The sequence below is a fragment of the Lactuca virosa genome, chromosome 4, assembly GCF_052849685.1.
Source record: "Lactuca virosa cultivar CGN04683 chromosome 4, Lactuca_virosa_CGN04683_v6, whole genome shotgun sequence".
Lineage (NCBI taxonomy): Eukaryota > Viridiplantae > Streptophyta > Magnoliopsida > Asterales > Asteraceae > Lactuca > Lactuca virosa.
The window spans coordinates 26,878,323-26,890,211 of NC_136429.1; the positions used below are offsets into that span (position 1 = coordinate 26,878,323).

General features: G+C 39.6%; 1 protein-coding gene across 1 annotated transcript; it reads left to right on the top strand.

Moving 5' to 3' along the window:
- The first annotated feature begins 10,741 nt into the window (after positions 1-10,741).
- LOC145104207 (uncharacterized) lies at positions 10,742-11,632 on the top strand. The gene has a single exon (XM_079041480.1). The coding sequence runs from the start codon at positions 10,742-10,744 to the stop codon at positions 11,630-11,632; it is 891 nt and encodes a 296-aa protein (XP_078897606.1).
- Positions 11,633-11,889: the final 257 nt, after the last annotated feature.

An 11,889-nucleotide genomic window follows, 5' to 3' on the forward strand; every position in this document is an offset into this window, starting at 1 on the left:
GTAGTTGGATGTTGCTACATTGTTTTTCTATTTGGTTGAAACAACTTTTTATGGTCCAGATTGTATAAATTATATTAAAGCTCTAAACAAATCAATCAAGGTTAACAAAAGAGTACAATTTGATGAATTTATGGATTATGTGCAACAGATAACAACTAACCAACAAATACAGATAATCATACAGATCTATCAATCTAACATATAACCAACAATACAGGTAATCATACAGATCTACCAATCTAACAACTCATTATAGCATAACATCGTCCTATATACCATGATACATAACACAACCTAGTGGGCCGACATTGGTGCCTTCGGCCCACGAGTAGAGTGAGTAAAACTCATCTCAATGTTTGACAGATAGCTGAACTGGTCACTGCTACAATACCGGCTCTACAGGTCACCTATACAACAATCATAGACCAAGCCTCAATCTACTACGCAAATTACTCCATTTGACCTAAAGTCAAACTTGGTCAATGGTCAAATTAATATTCCAAGGTCACTCAATCATTCGTCACGTCGTGACCAAATAAATCAGAATAATCATGATACTTCCATTCTCACGCCGTGACACCCAAGTTTTCACGTTGTGAGGAGCGCTCTGGACAGATTAATGTATAAAGCTCTTAATCCTTTCAGCCATGCAACCAAAACTTCCATAAGCTCTTATACACCCACATGTAACATAAAAATCCTTTCTTTATGGTCATGTATGTCCAATACATGTCCTTCCCAAAACTAGGTCAAAAAGGGGTAAGAAATGGGTCAAAATCCCATGCTTGACATCAAAACTACTTGTGAGTCAGATCTGAAAAATACTATGTTCTTAGGACCTTAGAGAGTAATAAAGTTGCAAACTTTATTCCCAACTATCGCTAAAAACTCCTTAAAATGGACCAAAACACCAAATAAACTTAGATCCAATGATGAAATGCAATAAAGGTTGGAACTTTATAACTTACACATGTCTAATAGGTAGATGATAGTTGAGATCTTCAATTGTCAAGCTTCAAGGATCAATCTTGCATGAAATCATTGCTCCAAAACCACCAAAAACTCCAAAAATGGATGAGAGAGGAGAAGGGAGGCTCAAAGTGGTGAAAGGGAGGCTAGAGTTTCTCTCAAAAGGCTTTAGGTGTGATGGAGGGAGGAGAAATACCCCCAAAACATCTAACCACCCTTTAAATACATAGAAAACCCTAAAATTCATGGGTTTAGGCTGCCCAGTTCTCACCTCGTGATAGCCTAATTGTTACGTCGTGAGAACATGCTTCTCACATCATGAGAATATGTTTCTCACCTCGTGACAATGGGTTTTCACCCAATTCCATTCCAACTTCAAATAGTCATAGCTTATTCGCTTCAACTCCGTTTTCGGCGATCTTTATACAGAAGGAAAGGTATTGACGAGCCCCATAACCCTATCTAATTAATTTTGACTTAATTCATGTCGAACTAAAACCATAATCCATGAAAGAAGCCCATAATATTACTTTCCCATTTTACCCCTTCTTAAAGCACAATTCGAAGGCTTAAATCACTTAACCAATATTATCAACATCTGATAGGGTCTAAACTCTATTCCATTGAAGCCCAAAACCTTTGCTTGATCCATTTAGGACTCTTTATTCTAAAATTATAAACATTCTCAAACTAGGTGTTATAATTTTCCCCCACTTAAACTAGATTTCGTCCTCGAAATCCGACTCGATTAGAATTTTCTGGAACAGTACTAACATCGTCCATATGCTGTCTCCAACCAATCCACATAATCAATACATCCATATTGAACTCGAGAGACCATCCAGAACCCAACTGATTCCAAAAATCAACCACATCATTTGCAACCCTCGACTGCAACAACTACTTCCCTCTCCAAACTCGAAGTCCAAACTCATACTGAAAACCACTTGAAACGGAAACTCCCAAAACTAGAACTACTAACCGCATCCATCAATGTACTTCACAAAATTGAAAACCTAACAGTCTAAACTCTAGAGACATACCTGATGTCTAACGATCATCCACTCGTCATACTTACCCCAAGTCACTGACCAGGAACAATACAAAACCGAGTCATAACAATACTCAAAACATTTCGATCCATAATTTCAACCCTTCCTAAATTTATAAATCGTTTAAAAGTTGTCAAATACACACTTGACTTCCTAGACAAGTTATCACTATCCCACCGCTCCCACAAGCGTGAGAGGGGTCAATCCGGAAGAAATCTCTGGCGACATCCTCGTTCCCATACGCTCAGGGGTACAACCTTCTAACAAACCATCCAAGATTCCTACAACGAACTCCATCACTGGAAACTGAACTCGCTCAAAACTGTTTTTGCAACAACAAACAAAGATCCACTAAGGAACTCCACGAGGAACTACCGATAAACAACCGTGACTTTTCCAACAAGTCAAAATCCTACCAAAAACCGATTCATACCCGTCGGCTACTGAGCCATCAATAGTATCCCCATACTGCTCAAAATACCCAATTATGCCAAAGACCAAACAAATTACACCATGCGGATCTCCACGACATAACTACCAGCCCAACACATAAGTGAAATCCATGATGGAAAAGAGCGAATGCCATCTACTCTTCTAAGCCATAAAGCAAGGGGCTAACCGGTATTAACTCGGTTTTGCATTGTGTTTTCTTTTAGTGGGAGTGAGGGAACGGACTCCAAGACACGTTGTGATGCCATCCAACCATTGGAATGAGAAGCTCACGGTTCCTCACCGTTCTTGCTATCACCCACTCTCAGCCGTGAAGATTCCCGATCAGCTCTCGATGGGCCTATAAACATATGACCATCATCCCACCGACCTGCAGGTTGTCCAATCAACGTCCCACTTAACACTAACCAAAACTACATGAGCCATAACATACTACAATACTATGACATCCCCAAATTTCACGGTCAGAAAAGACCAATTGATGCTTATTTTAAAATCAAAGTTTTAATTTACAAATGCAGAATTTGTCCCATAAAATATTCCCGAAGGAATGTTTCTCATGGATCTATTAAAAACTCGGGGTGTCATCTTCGATACAAGAAACATAAGCATAAACGAAGACTTACAACATCTCTTTATACTAATGGTCTACGTCTCCTTGAATCTATTATCAGATACATATATCATCATATATGTAATTACCTGTAATACAATCAATTGAGTTAGTCAGGTTGGAAAACCTAGTGAGATACATAGGGTTTTCAACCCACGATATTATAATTTTTAATTATATAACCATCAACATTTAAATAACCCAATTACCCCATTTCCCATCACTCTCACTTACTAATCTTATTATGATGATCTTGAGGGATCTTTCCTAGAGGATCAACGAACAACTATAAATCCTAGGTGATTAGGCATAACGATATGATAATACTCACGACTACACGGCAACACATTAGTACTTTTTGTATAGTCACGACAGTTAAAAGTACTTGGGTTTAGCACGGCAGTACAAAAGTACTTGGGTTTAGCACGACAGTACAAAAGTACTTGGGTTTAGCACAACAGTACAAAAGTAGTTGGGTTTAGCACGGTAGTACAAAAGTACTTGAGATAGACGTGAAAGACATGACTTATTATCTTACACGACTCTCTCTCTAACCTATCGCAACCACTATTTCACACAACCCTATCACAACCTCTCATTTATTATTTTTCATTGCCCCTCACTACCCAGTCATATTATTAAGTATGTTAATCATACCGATAAATCAAGTAGTAATCATATTTATACAACTACATTAAACACATAAAAGATAGCGCACACAACTATTTAAGCATTTAGAATACTTATATTTATGCGTAAGCTTGAAAGTAACTATGCACTCACTTGTTAAAGTGATGACTCGAAATTCGGGCAGAGCTTCGCTTCTAGCAACTGACATTTCCTTTGACGTGACCTAGTATCATTATCACTAAGTTTTAGTCTAATATTCTACACGACTAGAGAGAATCTAGACCTATCAATCATTCTAATGAATACTAATAATTCTATCAAATAAGGATCAGCCAGGCAGGACAGTCGGGAGGCGGGACCATTTCGACATATAGTCTTTCTGAAATCCAACAACCAAGCTGATGTGACCATTCTAGACACTTCTCCTGTAAGTAGATCAATCAGTATATGACTTGGAATCACTGATAAATATTAATTATAGGTTCATAACAACGAATATGACTATAATTATAAATTAAATGAGGGCAGAGTAAGTGTATCTCACTTACAGATTATGGATGAGAACCAGGGTCCAAGAGGGCAGAACTCTGACTCAGGGTCTCCTACTCAAAGGCTACTACTCAAACGCGTACTCCGGGGTGTCGTAGGGCTTCGCCGCATGCTAGAAACAAAAGAAAAAGAGGGTTTATAGGAGGGATAGTCGAGAGAGATTGTTGGAGGAGTGGGAAAGAAATGAGCACCCGAACTTCTATTTATAGTACAAGTGCACGTCGCGCCTGACCAAGTGTGCACCACGCACAGGTTTGGTCGGCACTCATCCCCTCAGAGCGTGACACGTGTCGATCATTGGCTGGGGCGGCGTGGTCCTTCTAGAAGGTGTGCGTGCCGCGCCTCTTGCGTGCACGTGCGAATTTCCAATTTAAAAATTCGTATCTTCTTCATATGAACTCTATTCTCGACATTCTTTATATCCCTGGAAATCTATCGAAGAGATCTACAACTTTCCTTTAGACTCTGTCGACTAATTCTGACTTTAGTTTTAAAGTTATATTTTTAACGGGCTTAAACTGTTAATGTCCGTTAAAGATTTATAACTATCTCATCCGATGACTGTTCTCGATTGTCTTTATATCAATGGAATCCTAACAACGAGATCTTTAACTCTCGTTTAGATCACTAGGGCTAATAAGTAACCTATCTCCAACTCACTATTTATGACATATACTATAACTCGGTTAAGATTATTTATCCTAAACAATCTCTTGTTTAAAATCCATTATTACAGCTTATAATAACTTTATTGCCTAGCCCGAATTCACGGGTGTTACAAATATGCAACTCTTCCATGGTCTCAGGACCATTCCTAGTACGAACTAACCCACCCTATAGAATGTTATGGGCCCAGTCGTAGACTTACCATTCTTCCACAACCGTCTACCAACCTACGGAATGTTGCGATTACCCCACAATCTTTCAACACTTCCAAAACTGTCATGGGCCCATCCCATGGTCTTGCCAACTACCCACAAGAATACTTAACCAAAGATCAATACGAGCCGAAGCCCCAGCCAGCTGGACCCTATCAGGCATTCAGGTCGTTCTTCGAACCCCAGAGCCTTCATTAGACAAGAACAGGCAAAGAGGTCCTAACATAATCCTCAACCTGAATCTAGCTATGGATCCAAAATGCGCCCCTACCTTTCCTTCACGCCCCCGAATGAGATAACCTGAATCCTTAAACTTTGATTCCCTAATTACAACAGACCAATGAACATTATTCCTTGCCTGACCCTCGACTCACACCATAACCAAAACCCAACTATCCTCTTCTCCTGAGATACGAAACTCCAAGTTCCGCACTTGAAATATTCTCGATACTCTCTAGCGGTTCTCCATCACTTGGAATCAACCACTCCTTAACGACTTCGAGAATTCCACTATATGCTCACAATCCATAGTGACAAAACCCTAAAATTTCAAACTTGTGGTCACAATTCATAATAAATAACATTCCAACTATAAAACTTGTCAAACTAATATGTCAATCTTAAATAATCGAACAGATCCTACAATTGCTCAACTTACTGAACCAAACGTCATGTTTGAGGGAAAATCCATATTTAACCTGAATGCTAATAGAACCGAGATCAGATTGACTCTTTTCCAACCCTACTGGCGCAAACCGCTGAAATTAGGTTCCGTGTAGATCTGAGGCCCTTCCATAAAACTAACCAACCTTGCTCCGTTACCCTAACCATGGGTCAAAAATCTCCGTTGCTCCATACTTGAAGAAAGATTGATGCACCCATAACACCGTCAACTGATTCAACTCAAAATTCTCGAACAATCTCAACCACTGAACAAAAGCCATGCAAAAGTGTATCCACCACACCCCGTAGTAGGTTGATAAATCAACAATAGCTCTACCTTTACTAATGATAACCATCGGTTTAACGAGCTAACCAATCCTTTAATTGATATTCAACCTGAGCGACACATGCTCCTCTTAACTCTATTTCATTGTCCCAAAAGGGACATTCGGCTACAACGAGATCTTGGTCTAGAAGCTGACAACAACTCACTTTGCACCCACTTCTGATCAATCCCTTAATCCTATCCACAATAAAAGATCTCAACAATTTTGAATACCAAAATTCCAATGAACGTGCGCTGCAACTTCCTCCGACTTATTGTGCTGGAACCATCAAAATCAATCTGGTTCATGATCCTTCAAGTAGAACAATCAGTCCTCCCCCACTTGGGGCTTACTCCCTCATTGGACGACGTCTTACATGTTGAAGTCTAAAACCGGTTCCTCCAAATACCCTCTAAACACGACTCTTGGTATGCAAATGGCATATGATAATTCTTTGAATAATAACCAGCAATCGCAAAGAAATCCTGAACCTTAGATGGAGGCATCAGAAACTTTCCCAACATTACAGCTTCCTACCATTAAATAACGATCCACATAACTTTGATTTATGAAGCACCCCGTAGGTTGAATCCCTGATCCATTAAATCCTATAGATGCTAACATAATAGTTCTAACGTGCTAACTATACGAATGATTATCCATTTGTTGACACCACACTAATAAAGTACATATCCATTCTAGATAAAAATGAAGATCAAAATTCATACCTATGATTTCATGCGACTCAACCTTGACCTCCTACCGTACGATGGTTTTTGGGGCTTGCAGTCCCTCCTCTACCCATGCAGGATAGTCGGGTTTGAGGTGACCCGACTGGTGACAATGAAAACACGTCCGACTCTTCTTGCAATCGTGGACGACATGCCCTTTCTCTTCATACTTGTACCATTTGAACTTGTGGAAAGAAAAATCGTAGGTTCTACCATACTCTCCGTAGATATAAAAGTCCCACTGACTTCCAGTACCCAAGTTAGTAGCCTCGAACTCTTCAACCATCACTAACATTGTTGATTCATGAGTCCCACTTTCTTTTTCCGTGGCATGTCCTCACGTCAAGATCTCTCCCCCTAGTCACCTCAATAGTCTCTTCCACAGTCTGAACGGCTGCAGTTCACTCCTCGAACTTGGAAATTAGTCTGTCAGTGATTTGACCAACAATACCTGGAAACTCTTCCAGTAAAATCTGTGAAACCTCGGTTGTAATCAAACCGCGTAACCCCATGTCATTTGTATTAATCTCGGAGGACTCTACTTCCCGCCCAAACATCGATATCCTATTGAACAAGACCAAACTGTCATCTCATAATCAAAATGTCATCATTAATCCACCACACTTTACCCGCTATATAGAAACCATCACATCAATCCCCTACCGACTTCTTAGATTCCCCATGATTTTCATTTATTTGAGTACGGATCCTGTTGTCACGGATCGAGTTTCTATAGAATTCCACGTTCATCTAGAGAACTCCGGAACGATCGTATCCTCAAGAAGTCTCTGGAGAGATCAAGAATACTCTACGAGACCCCAGTTTACGCTAGAAAATGATAGGTGTCCACGGAACATGATGGAACGATTCGAAATAATCAAGAGAGCACTAGAGGAAGCTAGAACGATACGGAAGATCCTAGACCATCGTAGAATCCTATATGACACAAAAGAGTAGTATAGAACCTTATAGAATTTTGTATGTAGAATAAGATTGTTAGGTGCATTTTATGCACCCATTTTATAGCTTTATTTCATAAAAGTGCATTGCATATAGGCTTAAACTCATGAATTTTGCATGTTTTTCGGGATTTTTCATGAGGCAATTTCATTCACACACTTTTGTGATATTTCAGGGACTTTTGGAGGTAGGATCTTGTTTGAGGAGGTAAATAAGAGTTGCGGACAAAATTTCGGGACTTGTGGAGCATCGAGGATGAAGATATCAAAGAAATGAAGATTTTGGCTTTTCATAGATTTACACATCCATGTAAATGGAAGCCTTGTGTTTACACGGGCCGTGTAAACGAAGAATCTTTAGCATTGTACTTCGAAGGCCTGGCCAAATTATGCAGTGTACTTTTGTATTTACACGGGCCGTGTAAATAGTAGTGTTAATCTAAACGGGCCGTGTAAACGTGGTCGTAAGTTTAAAGCAGTTTTTCTTCTTTCTAAAAAGGGGAAACCGGTTACATTAGAAGTAAAGTCGATTTGAGGAGTTCTTGGGGAAATTTTCTGGAAGATTTGGAAGGAAATTAATACTTGGAAGCACTTGGATTTAGTTTGGATTTCAATTTGTAAGACTTTAACTTTAATTTCTAGATTTGTGTTTTGTTCTAGTCATGTGTGGCTAGAACCCTAGTTTCTCCAACTTCATGTTTTGAATTCTTAGTTGTGATTTCAATCATATGACTTGATGTTTGCTTTTAATTTCTATCTAGTGAATTTGATTTTGCTTTAATCAAATGTTTGATTCTAATTGTGATTCTTATTGGCCATTTGAATTAGGGTTAGGTCATTCAAGTTATCTCTTTTGCAAAATCCGTAATTGTTTTGTGAAATTGAACAAGTAACAAGCACTAAATTGAATTCTTTTGAATAAATCTAGTGTAAATCTTATTCACACATTCTTACACTCCCGAGCTTGTGAGGAGTATTGAGTGTTGTTGGGAACATTCACATAAAGTTTAATGCAATATTTTGATCTAATTCTAAGAGCTTGTTTAGATTAGGTTAGTAAGGTTAGGGTTAATCAAAAGCTTGTTTTGGTTAGTTAATGTGGTGAATGGGAAGTGTTAGAGCTTGTTAACACTTTCAAGTACCAACTTAGATAGAATTGAACAAACATCTTGTCATCTTTGAATTGCATTGCTAAGTTGTCATACATAGAGTTGGAGTCCTTACAATTTCTGAAATTAATTTACTTATTTGATTGATTACTTTTGTCTTAAATTTGTTTGTTTAATCATTGCATTCAAAATCCCCCCCTCTTATTGTTGGTGATCAAAGTACCTTGCGCAAAGAGGTATAAACATTTGTTCCGTGTCTCTGTGGATCGACCCTGCTTTCCTTGTACTATCTTTTAGTGCAACATAGTGGTGTTCTTTTGGAGTATATCGCACCCCTTTATTTGTTGGGTTGACACGCCTAACAAATTGGCGCCGTTGCCGGGGACACGGTGTTACTAATTGTTTATGCCTAGATCTTTCCGTATAGGTACACCACTGCCAATTGATTTGGAGATAGAGAAAACTAGAAAGAAGTTAAGGAAGCAAGCCAAGATTCGTAAGAAGCAATCGGGCTCCGGGACTTCTTCATCATATAAACCTCCAGTCATCAACATTTGGGAGGACATACCCCTCTCAAGTGTATCCGCATCCGAAACAGAAAGCCTATCACTCTCATCTCAACAAACCTCACCCAAAAGTACCACTCCACCATCTTCACCTACTTATAACATTCCAAATACTACACCTACAGAAACTTCAACCACTACTCATACCATGGGAGGCAATCATGGAGGGAATCCACCTCCAAATCCACCACCCGAGCAAACCCTTCGTCAATGGTCGAGACAAGAAGTTACACATCAACCTATTTGTATCACATATCCGACAACCACAAATCTTGAACTTAAATCCGGACTCATCCACCTACTCCCTACCTTTAGAGGCTTGGAAAATGAAGATCCCCACAAGTTTCTGACAGAATTTCATGTTGTGTGTGTGGGCATGAAGCCACACAATGTCACGAAGGATCAAATCAAGCTTAGGGCATTCCCCTTCGCGATGCAAGATGCAGCAAAAGACTGGCTCTATGACCTCCAACCGGGGACGGTTACTACATGGGTAGATCTTGCATGCCTCTTTTTGGACAAATACTTCCCAGAGATGAAATAATCAGCCCTACGGAGGGAAATCATTGGAATCAAGGAGCATAAGAGAGAAGCTTTTCACACATATTGGGAGAGATTCAAGAAACTTTGTGCCCGTTGTCCCAAGCATGGAATTACTGAGTACCAACTCCTCTAATACTTCATTGAAGGAATGACCCCAATGGAAAGAAGGCTTCTTAATCCTTCGAGTGGCGGATCTTTACCCGACAAGACCGCAACCGAAATCCGCAATCTAATAAAAAACATGGCTGAAGATTCTAAGCATTCAAGTGATGATGAAGAATGGTACACGGATGCACCCCAAGGTGTAAAGGAAGTCCAAACTCCTCAAATTGAAGCTCAATTGTCCGAGCTTACAAAAGTGGTTATGATGCTAGCTAAAGATAAAGGTGTGCAACCTACACCTTGCCCTTGCGGTATTTGCACTCAAGTGGGGCATCCAACCGACATGTGCCCTCAACATCAAGATGAAGATTATGAAGAAGCGAAAGTCATGGGAGGTTATTTTGGGTCAAACCAGAGAGGATATGAGCAGCCACGGGGTGATCAGATATGGAATAATAATCAAGGCTAGGGAGGAAATCAACATGGAGGTTATCAACAAAGACCACCATTTCCTCAACATCAACAAAGGCCGCCCTTTCAACCTTAAATTTTCCAACCTAGGCCGCCACAACAACCACCTCCACAAGCGGGTTCAACAAGTATGTCATTGGAGGATATTGTAAAAAGCCTTGCTATTAGCACTCAAAGTTTCCAACAAGAAACCAAGTCTAGCATAAAAAGCTTGGAGCAACAGGTGTCACAACTTGCTCAATCCGTGAGTAGAATCGAATCACAAGGCAAGCTACCATCCCAAACCGAGACGAACCCGAAACATAAGGCATGTGCCATTACTTTGAGAGGAGGAAAAAGCTATGAAGGCCCAAGGATTCCGGATGAAGAGGAGGAAGAGAAGGAGATTGAGGTAGAAGAAGCTGTCAAAGAAGAGGAAAGGAAAAATACTTCAAGGTCAAAGAAGCCAATAGATACCGAAGTGAAAGTAACTCCAGCACCATTTCCTTCAAGATTAACAGGCACAAAGAGAGAACGAGAAGATGATGAGATCATGGCCATGTTCCGGAAGGTTGAAATCAACATTCCCCTTTTAGATGCTATTACACAGATTCCTAGATATGCTAAGTTCCTTAAGGAACTTTGCACATCTAAGAAAAAGCTTAAAGGAAATCACACTGTGAAAGTTTGGGAAAACATTTCAGCCGTGCTACAAAAACGGATACCAAAGAAATGCAAGGATCCAGGTGTATTCACGGTTCCTTTTAAAATGGGTAACCTTTTTGTGCCACGTGCCATGCTTGATATTGGAGCATTAATTAATGTTTTACCTTATTCAAGCTATAAAACAATGGGAATTGGACCTCTAACCGAAACCGGAGTCATAATTCAACTTGCCGATCGGTCTTTGGTACACCCAAAAGGTGTATTGGAGGACGTATTAGTGCAAGTCAATGAACTTGTGTTTCCTGCAGATTTTTATGTGCTTGATATGGGAGATGATGACCAAACCTCAAGTTCCATACTTTTAGGTAGACCATAAAAACAGCAAGAACAAAAATTGATGTCTACAATGGTACATTTTCTATGGAATTTGATGGGGATGTCATTAACTTCAATATCTATGAAGCAATGAGGTATCCAAGTGATGTTCATTGTATAAATTTTGTTGATGAGATCCAACCTTTGATGAGGAATTACTAGAGATTGTGGAGTTCATGGAAGAGAGGAAGAAAATGAGGTATGATAATACCAAGTTAAAATTGCCCATTTCTAACACAAAACTTATTCCTTCTATTG